Here is a 27,111-nt window from a genome sequence, read left to right as displayed (position 1 = left end):
GTATATCTGCCAAAGATTAGACTTTGGCAGATATACCAAAGTACTTCTGTCTCACCATTAGAGACAGAACTCTAATAGTTCTGTCTCCATGGAATATGCACCATTCCAATGGTTAATGTCTCACTGTTGCACTTAGCATTTTACCTCCCGAAACTGCATTTCCCCCCCAGGAGCAAAGCAATCCGTGAACGTGTATATTTACAGCAAATAATTTTGGGATTTTCAGCGAATCCACTTCTGTATTTTATGTGAGGCTGTAGCTCTGCTGTGCGAAGCTGTGTCTCATCCCCGGAAGATGAAAATGACTCAGTTTATATTGATTTTGACCCAATCAATGCCAACAGAGACTCTTTTAAAAGATTTGTTTTGGTCTTTTCGGTATCAGTCATGCATAAATAGATTATTTTTGACAAATGGGGTAGAAACTCACCCTTGATAATAATGAAAAATATCTGGTTTGGCAATTGGCTAAAGGTATTTTTTTCCACTTCAGTACCACTCCATAATATGGGTTCAAGCTTTAGACTACATTTCCAATTAGTGAGACTTTTTAAATATATAATAAATTATTCATAGTACTTTACCCTCCCAAACAGAATTCAGCCTCATCTGAACAAACTTGATTCATGCATTTTTAACCAATCCGTCTGCGGAGGTCAGGCTGATGGCGCAAACAGCGTATTAAACAGCATATTAAACATCATTTGATCTTGTCCCTACATATGGAGATGGTTCCACTCATCAGTTACCTGAGTCTGATCCTCCCACTGACCTACATATAAGGGGAACAAAGGAAAAGGCAGTGGTAAAACTTATTTGGCAGATGCATAATGACTTTTTGGGGGGCTGTACAGGAAGTTCTGTATAAATGTTAGTGCAACAGCTGCTGAAAGTCAACATTGTTTCATGAATGGTACCATATTCACATCTTACAATGGCCCTGGCAAAGCCCAATTAAAACATCTACAGTATGTCTACACATAGAAATGTATGTTCACTCCATTTGACCTGACAGAGCTTGACATTTTATGACTATAATGTGCTAAGCTAGTACAGAAATACCTCCTACGGACTTGAAGCCGCAGGGTTTCCTCCAGTGTATTATAAGCATGGCGGGCCACCAGGCTGTACTTGCCCCCCACCAAGCATTGTTTGTATATTTTAACAGTGACAGTAAAGACTGATTAAGATAGGTTTATTGTTGACTCAGACGAAGGTGGTATGCACTAACTTTCAAACTATAATTCCTGCTTGCACCGCTGTAAATTTTTTTTACTTTAAAAATTTTTTAAACATGAAAACACAGTAGCCTAGTCCCCCTACCACCAGGCGTAACCTGTATTGCTTGTACAATATTTAGACTCAAAACACGTTTCACCTTTTTATTTGTGAAAATGATGAAATAATCCAATTTGTTTAGGTATATCTCAATAGATCCCATAAAATAGCTTGAAGTTGTTGACAGTATGAAAAAAAGCATTGCTTTTGAAAGATTCCTTTCACCATAGAAGGAATCTCACTGCCTGTTTACACAGAGCCGCTCTTCAGGTAAACTAACATTTTTGTTGCGATCCAGTAAGTCGTTTACGCCACACAGGTGACCAGAGTCTCTCACTCCAGCACTTCTTTTTTGAAACCAGGTGAAAGTTTTCTGTAAGTGGAGTGCAGAACACACGGCTGTAGGGTTTATTCTACACATGAACTGGCAGCTAACAACAAAAACAATGGCGGATAGCGTTGTGCTACTTACCCTGTTCAGTTTAGCACAATTTCTGATAAGTAATATATGTTACAAGAGCCCTTTTTCCATGGGAGACGGAGACGAGTTACTGTTTACAATGAGGTGGAATTTAAGGGTCAAAAGCACATGCAGATTTGATGACATGTTAAAATCACAGCACCATCTAGTGGCCCGGCATGACAGCTGACTCAAACGGCAGCACAGTCTAAACGTGGAACCGTTTCCCAATTAACATCTGAAAGTACCAGCACGTTCCGGGCAGCGATCTCATGTAAAGGTAGCCTCAGTTTTAACAGGAAGAGACTTCTGTCAGAAGAAGTGGTGGGAAAGCAAGAAGAGAGGAAGAGAAAGCCAACTCAGACAACTTGAGGAGTCATCAATTTAGTCATTGTCAGTTCTTGGTAGTCTGTATTTTTCTTGAACTCAGTAGATGAGAAATTATCCGTTGAACCCAAGGTGCGTTATTATTAAAGTGTTATTAATGCATGTAAGCATGTGATCCGTCTGTCAGGATCTGTGTTTTTCTGTGTTTATTTAGAGTTTTCTGTGTCCTTAAGTCTCTTCGTTGTCCTGTCCTCCCCTTGATTGTTCCCAGGTGTGTCTCGTTTCTGTGATTACCCTCCCGTGTATTTAACTCCACCTGTGTTCCTTGTTCCTCGTCGGGTCCTCGTCTAATGTGCGTTCGTGTTGTTCCGTTGACGATTCCTTTTTACGGTTGCTACCGGCGTCGAGCCCTGGTTTCAGCTCGGCCGTGCTGCCCGTTATTTTGGACCGTGTTTTGTGGGACATTCATCATTAAAACCATTAATTTACCACATCCTGGGTCTACAGCGTCTGCCTCACCACTCTCAACACACCGTTTTATGACACCGTCCATGTTCTTGTTCTCGTTCCCTTATTACCCGTATTACTAGGCTGTGCCTGTGTGCAAAGTGTTCTCCATCAAGCACGGCCACACATTAATACAGTCAATAAACCATCGGCTGCTGATCAGGCGGAGAGAATCATCATAGTCCACTGTTGGGTCCCCTGGGGCTCCGCAAATTAGCACAGCTAACGTTGCTTTAAAAGAACCACAGTCATCCTTTATTTTTACATTACATAACTTCTACTTGGGGTTCAATTCTGTGTGGGTTTTTTTTTCCTTCTGTTTTTGGTGTAAACAATGTCTGGGCGGAGTCTTAAGCTCTATTTTCTCCATTTCTGCCGTCTCGCCGCACATAACAGATGTCTTTGGAGCACCTGGATGTGAGACAGAAGTGGGCTGGTGGTACAAGAGGAGCTTGTTAAGGCTTCTATTGAATTAGTCTCGAAGGGCTCCCAGTTCTGCTGTTCTGGCGCCACTCCCTGTACTCTCCCTGCCCAGTCTTTGTGTTACTCTTCCAGATTGCTTCAATCACATCATCTGCTTTCTGTTCATGGAACACCTGAGTATTTTTAGCACACTCCACCGACCACTGGAGTGGCTGCAAATGATTTCTGACTGATGATGTGTGAAGCCGCCGTTCTACCGCTGACTGAGAAGAGACATTCTGGCCACAAACGCCACCCCGTAGTATCTTTGGCTGAGGGTGCCAGCTGTGATTCCTGCCGTGTCCTCGGGTTTGAAAATGAGGCTACGTGGAAATCTTCTTATGTGGCTCTTAAAGAGAGATGAGAAAATAACAGGATAGCTTCTGTCCAATTTCAGTTTCAGTCAGATTTCAGTTTGTTGAGTCGCTTTTCATCCTGGTGCGGTGGTCTTTGGTAGAGTTTAAAGAAATCTGCCAAAGACAAAATGCTGCCTCCCTATCGAGGATCTGCAGAGAGTGATCCATACCTTTTATGTCATCATTTTAAAATATATTTATTCTTTCTATTTTTGTAATCATGCTGTACTTTAATCTCTTTTTAGTTCAGTTGACACTATAATTTTTTTCATTACTCTGTCTGCCCTAGTCAGTTTGATCCCCACCCACTGTCATCACTATTTTGTTAATATTTGCTGAACAGCTTTTATTGATTACTCTTGCCAGCTTTTGTTTTTTTTTTATGAAGGGCCATAAGGGACAACATTAAATAAATAGGTGCATAAGGAAACAATTAATTACATGTGCCACTAAATAACTAAATGTTATAAGTTTGCATTTTAATGATTTATTGGCATAGTAAATAAATCATTTAAACATTTGACTCAACATGTGTTTATTCAATGGTACATTTACTTATTGCTTTACTTTATGTATTTTAATGTACCTTAGTTGCATTTACATTGTGAAGCACTTTGTGCAGTTCAAGCTTTTTGAAATGTGCTACATAGATAAATTTGACATTGAATAAATAATGGACTTACTTATTCAGTTTTGTCCCGTTTGGGCTTCCATAATTTTTAAAGTGCCCCATTTATGAATGCTGATTTAACTCGAGTAGGGAAATTTAAATGAATAAATCAAGTTATTATCCAGCTAGATTGAGGCAAGATCTTTGTAGATGTTGCTCGGCTCTTATGTTTCACCCTCAACGTTATCCTCTTAACGTTGAGGAGAGCTCTGTTTACATGGAAGTTTCTTCAGTACAATTATATTCTTTAAGCCTTTGTGTGTGCTCTGGATAAGTACAGCTGATAAATGGTGCTTTTATGCAGCTATTTTGGTATGCGAAAAAAATGGCTCATGTTTTTTAATAAACAAAAAACATGAGCAGAAGAAAATATGTTTTTATACACTGTGTTGTTTTTGCAAAGAATCCTTTCACACACTGCTATTTCCATCTTAAAATGACCAAACATTTTTGTTCAGAGAAAAGAGACTCATTTATAAACCTGAATTTTTGTTTTAAGTTCAACAACCGCGTATTAGTAAGATCCACTTGGTGCGTTTATGTGAGCCATTGCTGTCCTGATTGGGCTGTTATTCTGGTTATAAGTGGTCCAAAACAACAGGATGTCCAGATAAAGATTTTTTTTTTGTCTCCAACAACAACCTGCATGTTTTTCAGTAAAGTATTTGCTTCAAGTCTAAGTCCAGACTTTTTACACACTACAAACCCATGAAAATTAACATTCACTTTGATTCAAAAATAGATATTTTATTTATCTAAAAGGGAAAGCAAATGCGGTTGTAACTCTTACTATTTAAATGTCTTCAAAAAGGTTTTTTTGAATGGTGGTGGCTGTGTGAGGGAAGGATCTCTGATAGCAGTCAATATTTGCAGGCCTTTGAGTGAAGACTATTTCTGACAGGGCAAATATGAATGTGTGCTTTTTAGAGTGGAAGGGGTAATATTTCATTTTAGTGCTAAAAGCAATAAAAAAAACCACAATATGATTAATTTTGTTATTAACAGAGCCCCCAATTTTTTTCTATTTCTATAAACAACAACAAAGAAACTATTTTGTGGAGGGCCCCCTGTCAGTCAGGGGCCGTTGGAATCGTCCTAACTTTCCCCCCCTATATGGCGCCCATGATCATGTTGCAAAGGTTTTGAAGTGGTTGCCATTTTTGAAGTGGTTGCCATTTTTACCTGTTGCTGTGCTAATCAGCAGTAACATAATATTGGAGTTATACTGAAGCGTTTTGTATTCCTCTCCTCTCCCCATCTTTTCTTTTTATCTTGCTTTCATCTCCAACATCCCGTATTGCTGAGGGCATTTGAAATGGCTATGTAATTTTTTCCCCCTTCTTATTTACTCTTCATTTTACAAGGATCTCATGATATTCCTTTGATTTTGAAAAACAATCTGTTGAATTATTTTTATTTAATTTTTTTTTAGATGTAGAAAACAAGCCATAATGATGCACAACATCTGATAGTTTGACTGTGATTATTCAGTTTTGGTTTGCCTTTGCAAATACGCTGGCATCGATTCAAACTGTGAAGAAAAACAAAGCATTCCTGAAATCTCACTAATGTAGTTTTCTGAATCAAAAAAGCATAATGTTTTTTGCAGAACAAAATAATTGATATGCAACTGTTTTTGGGGGGAATTGTATGTGATCAAGGTCGTGCCATAAGATATATTTCAGTACAATTGGCTGCAAAGTTCATGAAATAGGCTGAAGCCATGGCTTGAGTCTATTTGTTTCTTGGTAAACTATAGGCTTGTAAAGTGGTATTGTTTTTGTTTTCTGTGTACAATATTAATAATTCACCAAAATAAAGCGAAATTGAAACTGAAACATGCTGAAAATGGACTCTCAACGCCTTTCCAGTGTCTGATTGGTTCTAAAGTTGCTCTGCTTAAAAATATAGAAGTAAAGAAAGGATTTATTAATTGGTTTGGGATTCCAGAGAGAAGTCATGCATCCTCTAACAGCTGATTCTACTCTAGAAGAAGGAAGTTGTGCTCGGTGTCTTCTTCAGAGATTTTCCTGTCGTTTCCTTCAGATTCAATGATTTTTTTTTTTTCAAAAATTTTGGTTTACTTGACACAGTTTGGAGTGAAAGCAAACCACACCAGCTGAAAATGTAACAAATGTTGCAAATTTGGTCCCAATTAAACCGGGTCTACGGGACGACCAGCTGTGAAAACACGCTAAAGCAGATCAGCAGACCTGAAGCAAAAATTCAGACAAGTTCTGACGCTACTAACATATTAACCGTCGAGTTGCCTCCATTCAACAAAAGAGGTTATTTATTCTGGCCCAGCAACAAGGTTGGTGTCAATAGATTTTTGGTATTAGATGTTTCTTACACTGAAAAAAGAAAATAGTTGATCCAACTTAATTGAATTGCTTCAATTGGTAACAAGTAATTCAATTAATTTTATCCAACCTAATTTATTAAGTTTGGTTAACTTGACAAATTTAAGTCAGTCTTACTCAATTCATTTACTTTATTCCAAATAAAATATTTAAATCCATCTTACTTAATTTTATAGAAAGTCAACTCAAAATTTTAAGTTGTTCCAACTTAAAAAACTAAACTACCCCAAATTAAATTATCACTCACATTTTACTTAAAATATAGCTTGCACTTAAATCATTTTAAAAGTGTTTTTTAGCATGTTATTTTAGTTTTTCAAATAGGAGTAAAATACCTTTATGCTACTCAGAAATTCCACTTGGTTAAAATAAATCTACACAAATGGAACATTTTAAATTTTATTGTGAAAGCATCACAAACTTACAGGTTTTTCACAAAATATTATGCATTAAACATGCTACACAGATCTTTTGAAACTTTATAAGGGATATTACTTTTCTGCTTAATTGGGGTTGTATTTTTGAATACTTCAACCTTTTTGGTCAGCGACCTGCTAGATCAGAGGTGCCCAAGTCCAGTTCTGGAGAGCCATCATCCTGCAACTTTCAGATGCATCCCATCTCCAATACATCTGAATCAAATGAACTGCTCATTACAATGCCTCTGCTGAGCTGAATGTCTGCTGGTGTGTGAATTCAGAAATTAGCTTCAGGTGGTATTGAAATAGGGTCCATCTGAAAGTTGCACAATGGTAGCTCTCCTGGACAAGACTTGGACACCCCTGTGTGAGGTTGTAGAATCCAGAAGTATTCCTCAGGAAAAAAATTTGGTTTTTTAGATTTAACACGAGTCCTCCTAAAAAAGAAAATCCACACTCTTAAACCATAACATTTGCTGATAACATGTTTTTGACATAAAATATAATGACACTAGTGACTGTTTTTACACTGAAAACAAGAGCAATACCCAAAAAATATTTAGGCAAAAAGTTTTCAAACAAAGATGTGATGTAATAGCTGCCTAGTTTAAACCAAGTTCGTTAATTTAACTGACACCAGAAAAGAACACAATAGTAAACATTATGATCTAGATCCATTCAACCTCCTTCAAAAAATACTGCACAAATCTGTTGATTCAAATTAAAAATAAAAAATGGAAACAGAAAATTCTGTGAAAGTGTCCACAAACTGCAGTAGCCTACTACTTTCCTACTGTAATTTTTCCCCCTTAACCTGTATTTTTTCCAACACAAAACCAAAGAGATGAACCATGTAACTTTATGAAATGTCAAAAACAAAAAAAGACCTACTCCCAAAATGATAATGTTCATCACAACCTCATCAATAAACATCCTCCAGAAATACCAGTCACAATTGTTATCCAGTAAATTCTGTATTACTTGTGGCTTTAATGTGAACAATGTCCCAACAGAAGTTCACAAAGTGCAGTTCCTTGAGGTGTTGAGCTTCCAAAACATGGCGCTCTTCTGTTCAAACAAAGAAGACAGAAGATAATCTGTCCTGTTGCACAACATGCCAGTGTCTTTACTGTGAGGTCTGAAGTCTTCCAAACAAATTTTGAACTTTGGGAGACATCTTGTGCTGCTCAAGCTGCATGAAGATTTTTTGGAACACTTCAAATGTGAAGCGCAGAGCCTTTGGATAAGCCAGGTTAAGGGAATATATCAAACCCAGAAGCAGGGCACATGCTGAGGCAACTGAAGTCAGGTCATGCAACACCTCCACTCCCTCAATGACGATGCCAATGTCTTCTGGGGGTTCTTTCAATCCCTCTCCCTCCTTCCGAATCACAAACACGGCCATGGTGAGTTGTTTGAGTTCCATCTGGGCACCATCTCTGCTGCTGCCCTGTAGTGAGTTAAACAATATGTTAAAACTTGAACACTGTAACTAATCTCTCACTACAGAATTTGGAAAATAAAAGCCTTGTAAATGCAAACACCAAGTATAAGATGTACAGCTTGTGAATTGAAGAGTGGTTTTTGGCATTTGAAATATCCTTAATAAATTTTCCAAGTTCGAAGTTGCATTACAAATTGAATAACTCAAAGGGTGATTTTTAATGTTTTTGAAACGATAATGCATGTATATAGCTTTATATATGTTCCATTATATTACAGGCTTTAGGTTAAAAACCAATTTCTTAGATTTTATATCAAAGCAGAATACTGATCCAGCCAATGGTCATCTTAGGGTGGAACTCAATACAAAATGCATATTTGTGTTGCTTGTCAGATATTTTGGAGCTGGTATCAAAATACCATGACTCTAAAACATATTCTTATTAACTTGTTTGGCATATTGGTAAACAAGAAATGAAGTTGATGCGCTCTGCTGAACAGCAAAGCACAACATTTCTGGATTTAAGCAGGACACAGCCATGTTAAATTTACATGTCTGACACCAAATCTGCCCCACTTTTTCAAACAGATGTTCACATTTAGAAAAGCCAGTCCATAAATCATTTAAGAAGGTAAAAACAACTGACATTGAATGTGTCCATTTGCTTGAATGGGATGAGATGCAACTTTAAACCTTTAAAAACTTACACAGTATTCCTTAATAAGGTCTTTTGCATCCTCTCCAAGAAAGGTGATGAGCCCTTTCAGAACACATTCCCTTCGAATCCCAATGTCTTCAACCTGGAGGAAAGTTATCATTTCAATATTTCATATCTGAAGAGATTCATGATATAACTAATATATTTGGGCTGTTCACAACAGCAAAGGCCTATCAGATGCCATAATGTACAGCCCACATGTCCACTGGGTTTTAATGCTGCACTTCAAAATTATTCATATTCCACCTCTGCCATATTTTATCCTTCACATCTCAATTTGTGAAACTAGACTGTATTGTTAAGGTTAAGGCTTTTTCTTAGCACAATCTACCAGAGCTAGTGAATATCATTTTCCATTAAAGAGATTTCTTACAGCATAGAATTGATACAAGTCTAACATTTAAAAATGTTAAAATTTAAAAGCAACAGAAGCTCAAAAATTTGGCTAAATTGCACCGGTTTCTGGCAAGTTGGATAGAAAAGTGTATTTTATTGAATTCATGAATAAACCACAACACAGACTTACTATAACAACTAAATGCAGCAGAAATACATGACAGGCAAACTTGCTTTTCTTCAAATGATATCAGCTTTGCACAGAAAGTGTATCAAATATTATAATTAAAACAAAGTCTGGAAGTAACTAATCACTTTAAGTTCTTTGTTTTAAATGGAAAAAAGTAAATGGCTATAGCTTAGTTCACTCAGTGTCCCTATTGATGATATCCATACCTCATCATAAGTTCTCATGATGCCAGCCATTTTTGCATGTGTTGCTCCTCCTTTGGCCTGGATGACTTTAATCAGCTGACTTGAGTGCCTGTCCAACTGGGCCAAGAAAGTCTGCTCAAGGGGAAGAGCCATGAGCCTCTGGAACTCCGCATTAATCTGTGAAACACAAAATAAAACTTACTATGTTCAAAAAAATTACTTAAAGTAAATACTCAATCATTCCCAAAGTCTAAGTTCAAAACCCTTGACATTTAATTTCAATCTGCATTACTACCTCTTTCTGTTGGAACAGAGCAGGCCATCTGTCCTTGAAATCCTCTATACCAGGTTCTTCATTCACCACCTCCTGACGCCTGTAAGCAAAGGTACGAGCCATTTTGTCCGCAATGACCTTGTCATTGTTCCTCCTTTTGATTGCTGTCAAGAGTTCAATTCTCTCTTTTTCCATGCTTTCTTGTGTTTCTCCCAATGGAAAGGATGGATAAAAGTTGGCTTCAGCTCGTCTTGGCTTCTTTATTTTTGTAGCGGGAAAAACAGAAATACTAGCTTTGGATTTAAGTGAGTTTACAGAGAACTCTGGACATCCTTGTGATTTGAGTAGAGTCCTGTAGTTTCCCATTTTGTACTTCAGCCTTTGCTTCCAACCGTAGCAACCATTGAATGAACCGGGCTCTTTTAAACACGGATGTTTTTTAACCAAGGCCTCTGCAACTACACAGAACTGTGCATCCTCTGGGTAGGCTCTGTATCTGTAGATCTCTTCTAATCTATTTAGGATGTCAGTCTTCATTCGGGAGGTGACTGTCAACATTTTGTTGTTTGCTTGATACTCAGAATTCCCCTTCTCTAGCTGACGTTCAGTGTCATATGAAAACATGGGAATGGGAAAGTTGGCTGGCCATTGTTGTGTTCGCGATGACAAGGATTCAGGGGAGGAGAGGATTATAGTGTCATTTGAGGCTAAAGAACTGCTGTCGTCAGAGTGAACTGTAGAAGAAGATGGAGCTGTTTCAATGACATCAACAAAAGTTTGAATGGGCTTTTCTTGAATCACCTTGACTGTTCCCAAGTCCTCAAGGTCAGAAGTTGAGCTGAGGTTGAAGAAGTCATTACCAAAGTCTTTGTCCATATATTGCAATCTGACATTGGTCTTTAAACCAAAGGTATCCTTCACCTTGCGGAGAAGCTCATCCAGAGAGTCTGGTATGCCATTTGGAAGAGTCAGTTTTTCAGTGTTGCTCTCTCCTAGAATCACCTTCAGTCTTGCAGGTTTTGAACTTGCCATGACAATCTGACAAAAGGGCACATACAGAGTTAAGCAATGCTGGTCGCTATTTAAAGTCATTACAAAATATTTTATATACATTATTAGTCAAATGTTTGGGCATTTGCTTGTAGAGGGCCAAAAAAATATTAAGGTAGTTATTAAAATATTACTGTATTTTAAGTTCAGCCATACAAACACAAAAATCTTTTGTACAATCTTGTATTACCTCACCCTTAAACGTGGATATATCTTTTCACAGTAACAAGACGCATTCCTCTAATTCTGTAGTCTTCCAGCGGGTATACATCTGTTAGGTCTTGTAGCTCAACCAGTTTCAGTTCTTTGTCTGATGATGTTTTCAGATAGTAAGATCTGTAATGCTCATCATACCACCCCTCAAATTTTCTGACCAGAAAGAATAACTGGTTTGCCAGGATCACCATTTGGATTATTTCAATGAACTCTGGTAATCCTCCCAATGAGCCATGGATCAAGATCATCCCGCATCTGTACTTCAGTCCATTAAATGTTGCACTTTTAGTCATGCACACTGTGGCCAGATTTGAAAACTTCCGTTTTAGAGCATTTACTATTCCCTTGTCGAGAACATCAGTTGTTACTGTGGAAACATTTGTAACTTCCAAAAGAGGTTTAGGAAAACCAGATAAATGCAAATGATGTGCCATCTGATACTGGTGTCTCTCTGCAAGGGAACAGAGGACATTTTTAAAGCACCTGATATTTCGTGCAACTCTTTTAAAAAAGCTATGCTTAGCTTCAAAGCGCATGGACCATAAGGCTACTAAAGGACCAAATTGGCGAATCAAGTGCGGGTAATGTTCCAAGAAATGGTGTTTTGGTTTAAGGTCACAATTAGGAAAAACCTCCTGGAATTGTGTTCTGTGCTCTGAGATCTTAAAGTCAAGGTAGGCAATAGAGTCCTCTGTGTGAATGGGACAGACCACAAGATCAACAATGTCCCTTAAGTCTGTTAAGATCTGCCAAGCTGGCTCCTCATGTTGCACTCTGTGTCCAATCAACAAAGGTAAAAATCTGATCAAACTCCAATTCTCATGTGCATTACCCCCAACACTTTTTTTGGCTTCAAAATTGAGAGCAATTGGATGAGGTCGATTAGTTTTATCAGTCCCCTTAAAATTGAAAGATGCTATTGTGTCATTCAGTGATACCAATGTGAAATATTTTTTCTTAATCAAAACACCCAGACACAAAGCTAGTTCAAAAGGAACAACTCCTTCAAAAAGGTCATGCACAATGTCTGGAGGAAGACCTGTGGTAATGTCAAAATACAATAAATGTGATAAAATGGAAGCTGATTTCACACCCTGATAACTTGGCAATTCACGTTCCTCAAGAATTTTTAAGTGATCTGCATGAATGCTTTTGGTTCTCAGGGTAAATGCACCACTCCTAACCTCTGTAGTTCGAATGTCTGTTTTAACTGCCAAACAAAACCTACATATGTATGACCCTGTGAAGTTTTCTACAAAGCCACCAATACTGTGGGCAGCAAGATTATCTGCAACCACGCACTGAACTGTGCCTTTTACAGCTCTACCCAACTTTGACACAAAGACCCCTTCTTGTTCCAAAATCACGAGCTCATTAAGTAAAGGTTCTAAAACCTTCTCGTAACCATAGCACTTCAAATCATTAGTTTTGATTAAAGCAGCCAGGTAAATGGAAGACAAGTTAGAATTACACCCCTGTGGCAAATTACCAAGAATCCAGTATAGGCCACAAATTTTATGCTTCCGTTTAGATGTACCAAGAGGGTTGCATATTTCAAAATCATCAATATACAATATTAATGAAATGCTCTCCTCCTTACACAAAAGCTCATTTTCACTAAAAAATGACCCGTCATAGAAAGACCTATATGTATGAACACTACTTCTTTGTAGTAGTTTATTCACACAATTTAAATTATCAGTCTGATCCAAGATAACCTCACAGTCAAGAACTTGCTGCAAAGACTTTAGGATTGATACATACTGGAATGACTTGTTATTTTTTTTATCAAGAATATATTCTTCAGGTTCTACCACTTTAAAATGTCTTTTATAGAATTGTTTTCGTCTCCCAAGCACTAGAAAGGGAGCCGTTATCTCCTATTGCTTTTTTTACAGGGTTTGTTTCACAGAGGGCCCTGGCAAGTTTTTCAATAACTGACTGGTCAAACTGGCAAAGATGATCATGTAGTATTTGGGTTACAGCTCTGCATGTAACTGGCAGGGACAAAGAACCAATTAAATAGTTTAACTCCTGCAATAGTTCATCAATAGCTGCATTTGAAACAAGAAAACTGCTTTCTAATTTTAGAAGAACTGATGCAAGTTTAAGTTCAATATCTCTCTGTAAGTTTTCAGAATCAGTCTCATTAAATGTGTGATCTTGATTAGCTTGTGCAGTATTGTCCTGATCAAAAATATCAGTACCAAAACTAACACACAATTCTTCACCACAGTCTAATTGTTTTTTTTCAGTAATCCCAGTCTTAAATGTATTGCTAATGTCAGAATGTTTTCTGTATTTATGACTTTTGTAGTTCTTGTAAATATTTGTTTGATAAACACAGTCCTGAAACACACACGTGACAGTTTCCTTGTTCTTGAGATGTTGAAATATATGTTGAAAAAAATCTCTCTCAGTGGAAAGTTGATTATAATCACAAATGGGGCATTTGAATCTGGTTAAGTCTTTGGTAACTGTTTGTTTGACTGGATGATTTCTTGATAAATGGCTCAGTAAAGCATTCCAGGTCTTGAATCTACATGCACAACTTAAATATGAGCATGGATACGAATAACCCCGTCCATAATGCCTGTGGTCTAGTTTGTAGTGCTTGAGCAATTCAGATCTTCTGGAAAACACTCTCTTGCAGTCTTTGCATCTCCACATTAAGTGCAACACTAGAAGGACAAGAGAGGAACTTTGTTACCTATATGTTGCCCAATCTGAAGGCAAGGAAGATGAAACAAATATGGAGGCAAGAGTCAATTTTGAATACTGTGACAACCCTAGCCCCATGCAATACTTTAGATGTTTGCTTTACTGCTTGGTAAAATATAGATTCAGAATGGATTTGTTACCATAACTATTTCACTGTTTTTAATACCCCACTGAAAACACTCTATATTAATCAATGTCATATTGTTAGTATTGCAAGTAATTTTTTTAATGCACAAATACACATTTCTTAAATTGTCCTTCTCAGTTGCACATTCCTTAGGATGGGAGTAAGCTTTTTTTAATTACTCCACAGTATTTTTAGGTTGTAATTGTAATTTTTTTGTGTGCATGTATATGCACATGTAACCCACATAAAGTGGGTATGCCACTTTAAGAGAAGAGGTTAAGGAAGCTGGGTGGTCTGCCTGGCCAATGAGAAGTTTGGTTTCCAGAGCGTCTGGACCAATCAGGGTGCAGGCTGCCGTTGTGGATCCCGCCCTTCTCCCCCGGGTCTGCAGTACCGTTGGTTTTGCTCTAGAGATCCGACGCGGTGAGACTGCTGAGCGGGGCAGCGCCAGAAGCCGTTAGGAATCGTTGGCTCTTTCTGGCAGTTATTTCAGCTTGTTCTTCGTAGATAAAAGTGCCCCACACATCCGGATTGAGACCCACTATACGGTTGTCTGAAGTGTGTCGCACTGAGATCGGTCAGGTTTTTTTTTATACTGGATCATTCCTGAAGTGGATCCCTCCTTTGATATTGATGGCGAGCCTTCCCACCTGGACCTAAAGAGAGAACCAGATTTCGTCTATCCCATTTGGAGTCATGCTGCACCCTGCGGTGTGGTAGGAGAGCAACATACATCTTCACACACGGTTATGTGTGAAACCTACAACTGACATTCTCCATTATTATTGTTTTTTTTATTTATTGATTTTTGGACAATACTGTTTGGATTGTTTTATTTCGGACATTGTGACGCACAGCTGTGGTGGAAATTCTTCTGTGAATGAAGTTGAATCAAACCAAATTGGGATTAATTTGATTAATCTGCTGACTAATACAATTTGGAGTGCAGATTACCAGGGTGTACCCGAATTATTTGAAATTAAGAATTAGCACTTGGCCAAGTATTATTGTTATTTCTTTTTTTTTTTCATTTTATTGTGTGTAATTTTATTTTCATAATTGTGTGTTTTGTGCAACTGTTAATTGTGTGTTTTCTGTCACTAACACCAGTTCTTTAAATACACCCAACTGCCCTTGTGTGTCATTTAAACACTCCACTGTGCTCCGATAGCCGAACCTATTGGCCCATTTATCCAAAATATATGTAATACCCTTCTCTACTGTGTTACAGAGGAAGCTATGGCGAGCCAGCCAGGAGCATGAGTGTGTGTGTTTAAGTGTCAGACATCTTACACATATTGTTAGAACGTGCCAAGTACTTCTCCTTAAAAACAAAAAAAAAATAAAAAACCAAATATGGATGTGGTACTCCGGGAGTCCATCCAAATTCCCCATTCTGTGGTTGTTAGTGGTTTAACAGGGTCAGAGACAGATGAGGAAGTGTCAACCTTTCTCCAGAAGTATGGTTCCATTAACCGTTACATTTGCTTAGATGATCCTAAGTCAGATTACCATAAAAACATGATCGTTGAGTTTGCACATGAAACTGCCATGCAGACATTGGAACCATTGTTGCCTCTTCAGTTTCCAAGCATGACTCAAGCAGGCATTGTGTATGAGTTAAAGGCTTTAGGAAGTGTCTACACCATAGATGCCAGAAGCAAAGCTACTAAGATGTACATGGAACAGCTCTCTGAAATTGCCAGGCTGAGTGGAAATTCATTAGGAGAAATGTTGAAAGAAGAACTTAAAAATCTGGTTTCATCTGCAGAATGTGCCTTTTCCCAATCACTTCAGACTGATCCAGAATCCTCAGCTCCGCAGAGTCCGACCCCACAAAAAGATTCAACCATCAAAAGAAATGTCCCATCTTCTGAAACCCCTCAGTCAGTGATGCCTACAGATCCCATGACTTTGACATCAGCAAATGATCCAAGTAAGCCTCTCATCCCTTCCATTTTCAGAAAAAACCTGATTGATCTCAATCCCTCGCAGACTTTCTCTGTCTCATCTGAATCCACTGCTACGCCCCTAATCGATGTCAATCCACCTGCAGTTCAGCGAGTGGTGGTTGAGCATGTGGTGCGCAGTAATGATAACTCACCCCAGTTTGCTTCACCCAGTAGACTCAGAGCTTTTTCAGGCAAGAGTCCACGTCCAAGCCATGAAGCAGATTATGATACATGGCGTGCAAGTGTCGAAATTCTTATCAGAAATCCATCTGTGTCAGACTTGCATTGCACACATCGCATATTGGACAGTCTTCTTCCTCCTGCTTCTGAAATGATCAAACATTTGAGCCCACAGTCTAGTCCCTCAACTTATCTCAAGTTGCTTGACTCTGCCTACGGGACAGTTGAAGATGGTGACGAGCTTTATGCTAGGTTCATGAGCACGTTCCAGAATGATGGAGAATTACCTTCTGTTTTCCTGCAGAGATTGCACACTGCTTTAAGCAAAACAATGAGACGTGGTGGTGTGTCCGCTCCAGAGTTTGACCAACAGCTTTTAAAGCAGTTCTGTAGAGGCTGTTGGGAGAACACTTTAATAGTTGATCTTCAGTTAGAACAAAAGAAAGAAAAACCTCCTACCTTTGCAGAATTGTTGCTCCTTCTTAGGACAGAAGAAGATAAACAGGCTGCAAAAATGACTCGCATGCGACAGCATTTCAGCCATACTAAGTCTGGTGCTTGCAAGCAGCATGCCATGTCACAAGTGCATCTTGCACATGATACAAATGATTTGATAAATAAGACTGATTTTGAGATGCTCAAGCAACAAATTGCTGACCTCAGCATTCAGGTGAAGAGCATTGTGTCAGGGAGTCAAAAGCCAAAACAACCTAAGCAACAAAAAGCAAAGTCTGTTCCTCTAAGTGTCACACATGAAGCCCATGTGGTGAAACCAAAAACAAGCTATCCTTCCACATTTAAAGCAAATGGCAGACCACGTCCCTGGTACTGTTTCCACTGTGGAGAGGATGGTCATGTTGTGTCAGTCTGTGATAAAGTACCAAATCCTTCCCTTGTAGCAGCTAAGAAAAAACAACTGAAAGAAAAGCAGGCTGCTTGGGAAGCCTCTAATGCTTCTCAAAGTGAGACACATTTAAACTAGTGTCTGCTCTCATAGAGGGACATATGGGAGCGAAGTTACAAAACTCCAGTCCCGAAACCATGAAGTCTATTGTCAAGAGTGTTGAGGTAGAAGGATTAAAATTGCCACATGGCCTTGTGGGAACTAAAACCACAGCTCAAGTATACATTGTAGGGAAAGAAACAAACTGTCTTCTGGACACAGGTTCGCAAGTCACAACTGTGCCCCAGTCCTTTTATGAAGAACACCTTTCTGATCTGACCATTCATTCTTTAAATGATTTGCTTGAAGTGGAGAGTGCTAATGGCCAGTTTGTTCCCTATTTAGGATATGTCGAGCTTACCATCACCTTTCCAAAAGAGTTTGTTGGTTCTGATATTGAAATTAGCACTTTGGCCTTGGTTATTCCTCACCTCCGCTCTGCAGCCCATGAACAAGTGCTTATAGGCACAAACACACTAGACGTTCTTTATGCTGATTACCGGAAACGTTCATCTTTTCAGCCTTTGATGAATGGATATCAGGCTGTTCTCAAAATACTTGAGATACGACAATGGGAGCTTAACTACAGCAGTCTTGGTTGTGCAGAACTAACGGGCAAGTTGCCTAGAGTTGTTCCTGCAAGACAGACCACTGTTGTTGAAGCTTCTGTTCATGTTGATCAATTGAACATTCAGAGAGATGTCATTCTTGAGCAACCATCAGCTTCTTCTCTACCGAATGGCTTACTCGTTTCAGCGATTGCAGTAACTCTACCAAGCAAACGCTCATGTCATATTCCTGTTGTACTAAGAAATGACACCAATCATGATATAGTCATTCCTCCCAAAACCATTGTGGCAGATGTTAATGCTATAGTACAGGTGTTACACAAAGAACACACTGTCAATGAACCAGATGGTTCTCAATTTCAAGCAAAGTCTTCCCCAGAACTGAGCTTTGATTTTGGAGATTCACCTTTATCCACTGAATGGAAAAGGCGAATAACAAAAATGTTAAACACCATGCCAAACGTTTTCTCTCAGAATGACCTAGATTTTGGCCATACTGATAAGGTGAAACACAGAATCAAGCTCAGCGATGAGACGCCTTTTAAGCAAAGAGCACGTCCGATACACCCCAACGATGTGGATGCTGTGAGACAACATCTACAGGAACTCCTTGAATCTGGAGTCATACGGGAATCTGAATCCCCATTTGCTTCCCCAATCGTTGTGGTTCGCAAAAAGAATGGTTCTGTTCGTCTGTGTGTGGATTACAGAAAGCTGAATATGCAGACCATTAAAGACGCCTACGCTCTTCCAAAACTGGAAGATGCTTTCACTGCACTTGCTGGTTCTAAGTGGTTCTCTGTTTTAGACCTCAAGTCAGGCTACTATCAGGTCGAAATGGAAGAAGCAGACAAGCATAAGACTGCATTTGTGTGTCCAGTTGGATTCTGGGAATTTAACAGGATGCCCCAAGGAATAACGAATGCACCTTCAACTTTCCAAAGACTGATGGAAAAGTGTGTTGGTGATATGAACCTAAAAGAAGTTTTAGTGTTCATTGACGACCTGATTATTTTCTCATCGTCCCTGGAAGAACATGAACAGCGCTTGCAGCGTGTTCTTGGACGATTGATGACATATGGTTTGAAACTGGCACCAGAGAAGTGCAAGTTCTTTCAAACATCAGTGAAATACCTTGGTCACATTGTTTCTGAGAGAGGAGTTGAAACTGATCCTGAAAAAGTTGCGGCCTTAAATACCTGGCCAATCCCCGCAAATCTTAAAGAACTTCAATCCTTTTTAGGATTTGCTGGATACTATCGACGGTTCATTCAAGGGTACTCTACTATTGTAAAACCACTTAATGAACTAACGTCTGGTTATCCACCACTCAGAAAGCTGAACAAGAAGCAGAAGATAAATCCAAGTCCAGAGTATCGCAACCCAAAGGAATCCTTTGGTGAGCGGTGGACATCCCAATGTCAGAAAGCCTTTGATGACATAATAGGAAAGCTAACATCAGCTCCAGTCTTAGGATTTGCAGACCCCCAACTTCCGTATGTCCTACATACAGATGCCAGCACTGTTGGCCTGGGGGCTGCATTATATCAGGTTCAAGATGGTCAATCTCGAGTCATAGCTTTTGCGAGTCGAGGACTTTCAAAGAGCGAGAGGAAGTACCCGGCTCATAAGCTCGAATTCTTGGCCCTTAAGTGGGCAGTCACAGAAAAATTTTCTGATTACCTATATGGTACAGACTTCACAGTAGTGACTGACAGCAACCCACTGACATATATTTTAACATCCGCAAAGCTTGATGCGACAGGGTACAGGTGGTTGTCCAGTCTTTCTACTTACTCATTCAATCTTCAGTACAGAGCCGGAAAGCAAAATCTAGATGCTGACGCACTCTCTCGCCGACCTCACGATCCACCAAAGGATGATTATGCATCCAAGAAGGAGAGTGAGAGAATCCGGCAGTTCACACTGTACCATCTGAGCAATCCTGACAATCCAGAAACTGTTCCCAAGGAAGTGATAAAGGCAATTTGTGAACGTCATATGGTTACTTCATCTGTAGCTGGTGTTCAAGCCACCGCTCCTGGGTTGACATTAGTTGAATCCCTCACTCACCAGTCCACAGCCATTCCCGACTGCTTCCAGCAGGAACAAGTGGATGGGTCCCCTCTGGTCCATTCATTTTCAGAAGAAGAGTTGAGGCAAAAACAAACATTAGATCCTGCTATCAATGCAGTCATTGTACTCTTGGAGACTGGTGAAACTCCATGTCCCAGCCTTAGGTTGGAACTCCCAGAACTACCTTTGTTACTCAGAGAGTTGTCGCGGTTAGAGATCCAGAATGGAATTCTCTATCGTAAGCGAAAAGACGGTCCAAATGTCTCATATCAGCTTGTGCTTCCTGAGGCGCTAAGAGCTACAGCACTTAGGAGTCTTCATCATGATATGGGCCACCTTGGAGTCGAACGAACAGTAGATTTGGCAAGAACCAGATTTTACTGGCCGAAAATGTACATGACCATAGATAAAATGGTTAAAGCCTGTGAGAGATGTGTTCGTCGAAAAACACATCCAGAAAAAGCTGCTCCACTTATGAACATTAAAACCTACCGACCTCTCGAACTGGTGTGCATTGATTTTTTATCAATAGAGCCAGATCGCGCAAACACTAAAGACATTTTAGTAATAACTGATCATTTTACAAAATATGCAGTGGCTATACCAACTCCAAACCAGCGGGCACAGACCATAGCAAAATGCCTCTGGGAAAATTTCATTGTTCATTATGGTTTTCCTGAGAAGCTCCTTAGTGATCAGGGTGCTGATTTCGAATCAAAAACCATAAAAGAACTCTGTGAACTCATTGGCATGAGGAAAGTGCGCACAACCCCTTACCATCCTAGGGGAAATCCGGTTGAAAGATTCAACCGCACTCTTCTTCAAATGCTCGGAACACTTGATAAGTCAGATAAACTCCGCTGGAAAGACTTTGTCAAACCTCTGGTACATGCTTATAATTGTACAAAGAGTGATGTGACTGGATTCTCCCCGTACGAATTAATGTTCGGGAGACAGCCCAGATTACCCATTGATTTGATTTTCAGATTGCCCACCAATGCTGCTAAGCAGACTCATTCTCAGTATGTTGGCAATTTAAAATCTCGGTTGGAAGAAAGTTACCGTATTGCTACTAGCAAGGCAGGAAAGAACGCAAGTCGCAATAAAGCCAGATTTGACCGGCGAGTGATTGAATCAACCTTGCAGACAGGAGACCGAGTTCTCGTACGAAATGTGAAGCTGCGTGGAAAACATAAATTGGCAGACAAGTGGGAGGAGGATGTTTATATTGTCCTCAAGCGAGCTGGAGAAATGCCAGTTTACACAGTTAAACCAGAAAGTAAAGATGGACCAGTGCGAACTCTGCACAGAGACTTGCTTCTGCCATGTGGATTCCTGTCAGTAGCTGCAGAAACTGAAACAGTCAAGCCTTGTCGAAACAGGAGGCCCAGACGTCCAGTCGTCGAGAGTGAAGAGGAGATCATCTCAGATTTGGATGATGTACCTGATTGGACATTCTTCCCTCATGTTATGTCAAAACCTGATGCACATGTCGTGGTGCCTGAAACTCACAAGTTGAGTGAGCCTCCTTGTGCAGTCCGACACTCAGCAGAAACAGAGGAGTCTGAAAATTCCCTCTCACCTGATGCTCCAACAACTCAATCCCTTGTAAGAGATGGAAGTACTGGAGATATTCAGGGTGCATCAAGTGTCAACTCACCTGAAAATGTCAACTCACCTGAAAGTGTCAACTCACCTGAACAAGACAGATTATCCGAAGCAAACGTTTCACCTGAACTGAACTCAGTAAACAGATCCCCTCAGTGTTTCGATTTGCAGCAATCTGAAGAAACTCCTCCAGATAATGAGATGAGCTCAGATGCAGCATGCAATGATGGGTTTTGTGAAGTAAATGAACCTGTCACTGCCCAGCCTGAACCTTTAAAGTTTCAGACTGATGGACTTCAAGATACTGAAACATCTCTCCGTCGATCTCAAAGAGTGCACACAAAGCCTAACAGATTAGATTATGTAACACTAGGAAATCCTCTGATGATGGTGGTGAATTCTCTGTTCCAGGGTCTAAGTGATGCATTGACTAGCTCCTTGAATGGTTTTGAGAATGTATCCCATAATTCCGTCAGGCATCCTTAAGCTGTGTGACTCCATGTCACATTGCAGATGCCCAGGGACGGGCATACCCTTCAGAGGGGAGGGTGTAACCCACATAAAGTGGGTATGCCACTTTAAGAGAAGAGGTTAAGGAAGCTGGGTGGTCTGCCTGGCCAATGAGAAGTTTGGTTTCCAGAGCGTCTGGACCAATCAGGGTGCAGGCTGCCGTTGTGGATCCCGCCCTTCTCCCCCGGGTCTGCAGTACCGTTGGTTTTGCTCTAGAGATCCGACGCGGTGAGACTGCTGAGCGGGGCAGCGCCAGAAGCCGTTAGGAATCGTTGGCTCTTTCTGGCAGTTATTTCAGCTTGTTCTTCGTAGATAAAAGTGCCCCACACATCCGGATTGAGACCCACTATACGGTTGTCTGAAGTGTGTCGCACTGAGATCGGTCAGGTTTTTTTTTATACTGGATCATTCCTGAAGTGGATCCCTCCTTTGATATTGATGGCGAGCCTTCCCACCTGGACCTAAAGAGAGAACCAGATTTCGTCTATCCCATTTGGAGTCATGCTGCACCCTGCGGTGTGGTAGGAGAGCAACATACATCTTCACACACGGTTATGTGTGAAACCTACAACTGACATTCTCCATTATTATTGTTTTTTTTTATTTATTGATTTTTGGACAATACTGTTTGGATTGTTTTATTTCGGACATTGTGACGCACAGCTGTGGTGGAAATTCTTCTGTGAATGAAGTTGAATCAAACCAAATTGGGATTAATTTGATTAATCTGCTGACTAATACAATTTGGAGTGCAGATTACCAGGGTGTACCCGAATTATTTGAAATTAAGAATTAGCACTTGGCCAAGTATTATTGTTATTTCTTTTTTTTTTCATTTTATTGTGTGTAATTTTATTTTCATAATTGTGTGTTTTGTGCAACTGTTAATTGTGTGTTTTCTGTCACTAACACCAGTTCTTTAAATACACCCAACTGCCCTTGTGTGTCATTTAAACACTCCACTGTGCTCCGATAGCCGAACCTATTGGCCCATTTATCCAAAATATATGTAATACCCTTCTCTACTGTGTTACACACACATACGTATATACTATGTATGTGTGTTTGTGTGAATAAATTGCCTGTCACTTTCTGCTGTTGCACTGGAAATTTCCCACTGAAAGACAATAAACTACATTTCTATTCTTATTTTATATCTGTCCACTCTTTAGTGTTAAAATTTACAGTAACTTTAGATATTGGTGGGAAAAAAATGCTTATTTGACTATAATCAGTTCTCCACTGCGAGGGCAGCTTCCCTCTCCCCAGCCACCTTCCCACCTGTGTGAATCCTGAAGACTTTGCAGGCCAGCTGAGTGACATAGTTCTTCTACGTGCCCAGAAAACCTCACCAGGGAGGCATCATAATCAGATGCCTGAGCCACCTCAACTGGCTCCACTGGATGTGGAGGAGCAACAGCTCTACTCTCAGCTTCTCCTAGATGACTGAGCTTCTGACCTCATCTGTGAGGGAGAGCCCATCAACCCTTTGGAGGAAATTTATTTCATCTCGTTCTGTCACAACCCACTTATTGTTCCTTTTACTATAAACTAAAATTATGTTATATATAGAGCCTATTTGAATTAGTTTAGAGCACACATATTTCACATTATCAAAATAGCATATTCATTTTGCATTTAACTTTTTTTCTAAAATTAGAAGCTTGATGATATTACGCAAATCCTTTATGAAGAAAATATGGCTCACCTTATGTGGTTTGATGATTCTTGGTTCTAGGCCTGGAAAGAGAAGTGGGTAAGAGAAGTTAACACAACAGGGTTCTAGCCAGAAATGCTAATGCTAATTAGCAAACGAATGCTAACCGCTAAAAGCTGCTCCCACTTGTTAATTGAGTGGCAGTGCCTACATAAGTAACCAGAAAACACCTCTGAAGCCTAGGCAGTAATCACAGTCCTTGTGAACATGTAGTTACATTTCTCGGGTGCAGGGTAGCTTTAGCGAGGATTTTCGGTAATGTATGTAGGCCCGATGCAGAACGACCGCTAGTGCTAATGACTGGAAAAAATGGCTTCACCGGCTGCAGCTCACAGTGATTAGCACAGTGGAGTTGCATCACATTAAACTAGTTTTGCATAGAACACCCCCACCTCTGTAATTTCAAGTTACGTTTTTTAGCGTAAAAGTACACACACAAAATAAACATTCAGTCTAACTCAGAGTAGTTATGTTAAAACATGTTGAGATTTGAACCCCGCCGAACAGCGCGGCTAATTACTAGCAAATGTGCTAAGAGCAAATAACTGATGACACTTCGACGTTAAACACAGTTCACTGTTTCAAATTTAAGGTAGAAAAAGTTTTACATATTTTCACACCGTTTATTTAATGTTTGGTTATGGTGGGGCAGCATACTTACTGTTTTATTTGAAGCTCGTCGATACTCAGAAGAAATGGCGGTCGCACATGTGGTCGGTACCAGAGATGCAGGATCTGTCCCGGGCAAAGCTTACGTAATGACGTCAGACGTAAAGCTGCATTAAACTTAATTGTTTCACTTAGACTCAAAGTAAAAAGTTCGTTTGAGATAAAATGCATGACTGTTAAGTTAATTGAACTCAAGAAAGTAAGTTGTCATAACTAAAGGAAACGAATTAAGTGAGGTTAATGTAAATAAGTCCATAACATGAACTACAGCCCAAATACTCTTTTTAGAGTGTAGGCAGTGAAAATGGAAAGTACAAGTGCTAAAAGAGATCTGGTTCTGTTATGGCACTACGGACTCGATGATTCTTTTAGCTTAATGTCAGTTGTCCTCAAATAAGCCTATTTGAATCTATTATTAAATGTTCCAGTATTAATCCTAAATAATAGCTGTGTAGAGTTGAGTCAATCTGTGCTGCTAGGTGCTAGTGGAAAGAGCAATGTATGTTTAACTCTGGATTAATTGCTTTATTGGTTTTAGAGGCACTGTTTACTTGCATGTTCACCAATGTCAACATGGGCCTATTTTGACTTCTTTATGACTTCTCTTGTCATAAAAATGATTAAACTCTGGTCAGATTTGCAAAATCCAGTAAACACGCACTTGTGACCTTACCCTTATTAGCCTTGAGAAGCTAACTACATACATACTATTAGCATGTAGCAATACTTGGGTTTCTCTGACATGTTCGAGTCAGTTGTCGGCGTGTGTGTGTGTGTGTGTGTGTGTGGGGGGGTGTGTGTGTGTGTGTGAGAGCATTTCATCAGTATGTTTAATCAGTTCTTCTGTGTTCGAGTCTCGGTGCCAAAACCTTTTGTCGTTCAACACAAAAGAATGTCGTTACATAATGCCTCCAGGCCTAAAATGCCACACAGCAACGTTATTATGCAACGCCATCATAAATGTGACTTTCCCCAAACGTCCTATCTGGAAAGACTAGTCATTAATTCTTCCCTCTTTTATAATCGCCTTTGTTGTGCTTTGTGGTGCACTGTTGTATCTCAGTGTCCCACAGAGCAGACTCTGATGTAATCAGCATGTGGATGTGAAGCATGAGTCCGGACCAAGCGGGCCTTCTCAAGCTTTGAGGCCTAATTATACATCCACATTCTGCTGAAAGGAAGAGGTCAGAGAACAATGAGCTGGAGTCGGCTGGCGGCCAGGATTAAAAAAGAGCGTAAAGGAAACTGGAGGCTTCGTTCCGTCACTCGTTGTCTGAAGATTCTAAATGAATTACTTTCTTATTGTGTAAAAGTTGTCTCCTCTAACTTTTACCTGTTTTTCATGTTGTTTTCCAGCTTGACTAGCTCTAAACATAGAAAAGATGTTACCATAGAAACAGTTTTATTCTGTCTGCTTTGTCTGATTCGCATCTACGTACTTCCTCAGCCCGCAGTTTGAAAATAATTTGACTATTATCATTTCTTAAGGAACTCTTAACTATAACTGGTCAAGTAAATACATTTTCTCCTGCAGAGCTGATAGAATTAGTTTTCTGTAAATTAGTGTGCTATGACGGACTGACATGAAGGCACCAGCAGCATTCATAAACAAGAATGTTGATGACATCACAGCTGCTGCACTAAATCCTGCCTTGGTAGGTCAAAATGTATTGAAAGTAAACTTCTTTGGTCAATTTAGAAACGGTGGAATTATTGATGAATTATTGGTGAAGAGGGACATTTCCTGAGTGGAAAGAACTCAACTCAAAAAAAACTAAACGGTCAATAGGCTGGACTTTGCTTATTTGCTTTCTGTGAGACATAACGCCAAATAATCAGTGGGAAATTCCGACTTTTCGCAGATTTTCCTTTAGAGCATATCTGAAATATACAAAAGAAAATGTAGCAATGCTACTTAGCTCACTATTGGCTGGTGTTTACGAGGCAGCCAATCCAGGACCTCCATTTATTTCCCTTTTCATTGATTGGGTGCAGTCCCATGAGTGAAAATGAAGCTAAGCCTGAATGTTAGCATTTGTAGAGTCACAGTTTCCACTGTGGGTATTAAGGCCGAAATTTGTCACTTTTATTAAAAAATTTTCTATACATGTTAAAACCGTCACTATGGCATAACAAAGTTGTCAATATGAGACAGATAAGCTGTGAGAAAATCAAACTCCTCCACTTCCTTCCACTCCTACTATTGCAATCCACATTGCTTCTGGTAAAAAAAAAACAAAAAACAGCCAATCAGAGCCAGGAGGAAGGTCTTAGCGTTCTCAATCATTTTCATGTATGTGCTGCTTAATGTGCCAATGCCAAGAGAAAAAAAAACTTACCATTGCAGCAAAGCTTTTTATTTTTTACTGTTTAGGCTGCCACTTTTTCAGTGGGCTCTCAGAATGGAAATGTGCTGAAATGTTTTTCTTGAGAGAAATATTGAGGTTTCTTTCCTTGACCCTTTGTTTCTGCAGCCTACACACAAAAAATTGGAAGAAATGCAATGAAATAGCCAGGATTAATAGTCTCAAGTTATTTCATTTAAAATGTACTTACCTGTGGCATCTCCTTTTTACACATTAGTAAAATAAAAGTCAAGTGCGCGCACACACACACACGCCCACCCCTACTTGCGACACACACACACACACGCACACACCCCTACTTGCCTTAAATGTGTCAAGGTCTTTGAATCAGAATAGCTTCTAATCAAAAGTAATCCAGAGCAGACACTTTACATTGTGATCTATGAATTAAAAAAAATCTAAATTATATAGACTACAA

At 39.6% G+C, this 27,111-nt stretch overlaps 2 protein-coding genes and 1 long non-coding RNA gene across 3 annotated transcripts in view; 1 reads left to right on the top strand and 2 right to left on the bottom strand.

Annotated features, from left to right (window-relative positions):
- pemt (phosphatidylethanolamine N-methyltransferase) overlaps positions 1 to 27,111 on the top strand; it is an 80,232-nt gene that overhangs the window by 24,829 nt on the left and 28,292 nt on the right. The gene's annotated exons all lie outside the window — the stretch shown is intronic.
- On the bottom strand, positions 6,809 to 10,495 carry LOC116726778 (uncharacterized). Its single transcript, XM_032573662.1, has 4 exons — positions 10,011 to 10,495; positions 9,737 to 9,892; positions 8,994 to 9,086; positions 6,809 to 8,292 (listed from the first exon to the last, which is right to left on the bottom strand). Exons 1-4 carry the CDS (start codon positions 10,353 to 10,355, stop codon positions 7,969 to 7,971), a joined length of 918 nt encoding a protein of 305 aa, XP_032429553.1. The 5' UTR covers positions 10,356 to 10,495; the 3' UTR covers positions 6,809 to 7,968.
- LOC116726799 (uncharacterized) lies at positions 10,982 to 24,172 on the bottom strand. Its single transcript, XR_004340669.1, has 2 exons — positions 23,650 to 24,172; positions 10,982 to 11,027 (listed from the first exon to the last, which is right to left on the bottom strand). It is a non-coding gene; the product is annotated as an uncharacterized LOC116726799 (long non-coding RNA).

This window comes from Xiphophorus hellerii, chromosome 10 (assembly GCF_003331165.1).
Source record: "Xiphophorus hellerii strain 12219 chromosome 10, Xiphophorus_hellerii-4.1, whole genome shotgun sequence".
NCBI classification, from domain to species: Eukaryota; Metazoa; Chordata; class Actinopteri; order Cyprinodontiformes; family Poeciliidae; genus Xiphophorus; species Xiphophorus hellerii.
The sequence above is the reverse complement of the archived record's forward strand: the minus strand, read 5'-3'. Positions and strand labels throughout refer to the sequence as shown.

Excerpts from the sequence above, each read along its gene's own strand:
- LOC116726778 (XM_032573662.1), bottom strand. The coding sequence starts at position 10,355 with ATGGGAAACTACAGGACTCTACTCAAATCACAAGGATGTCCAGAGTTC. Across the intron at positions 9,893-10,010 it reads CTCTGTTCCAACAGAAAGAG|ATTAATGCGGAGTTCCAGAG; the intron begins GTAGTAATGCAG and ends TGTGTTTCACAG. Across the intron at positions 8,293-8,993 it reads ACCTTATTAAGGAATACTGT|GGCAGCAGCAGAGATGGTGC; the intron begins GTAAGTTTTTAA and ends AACTCACTACAG.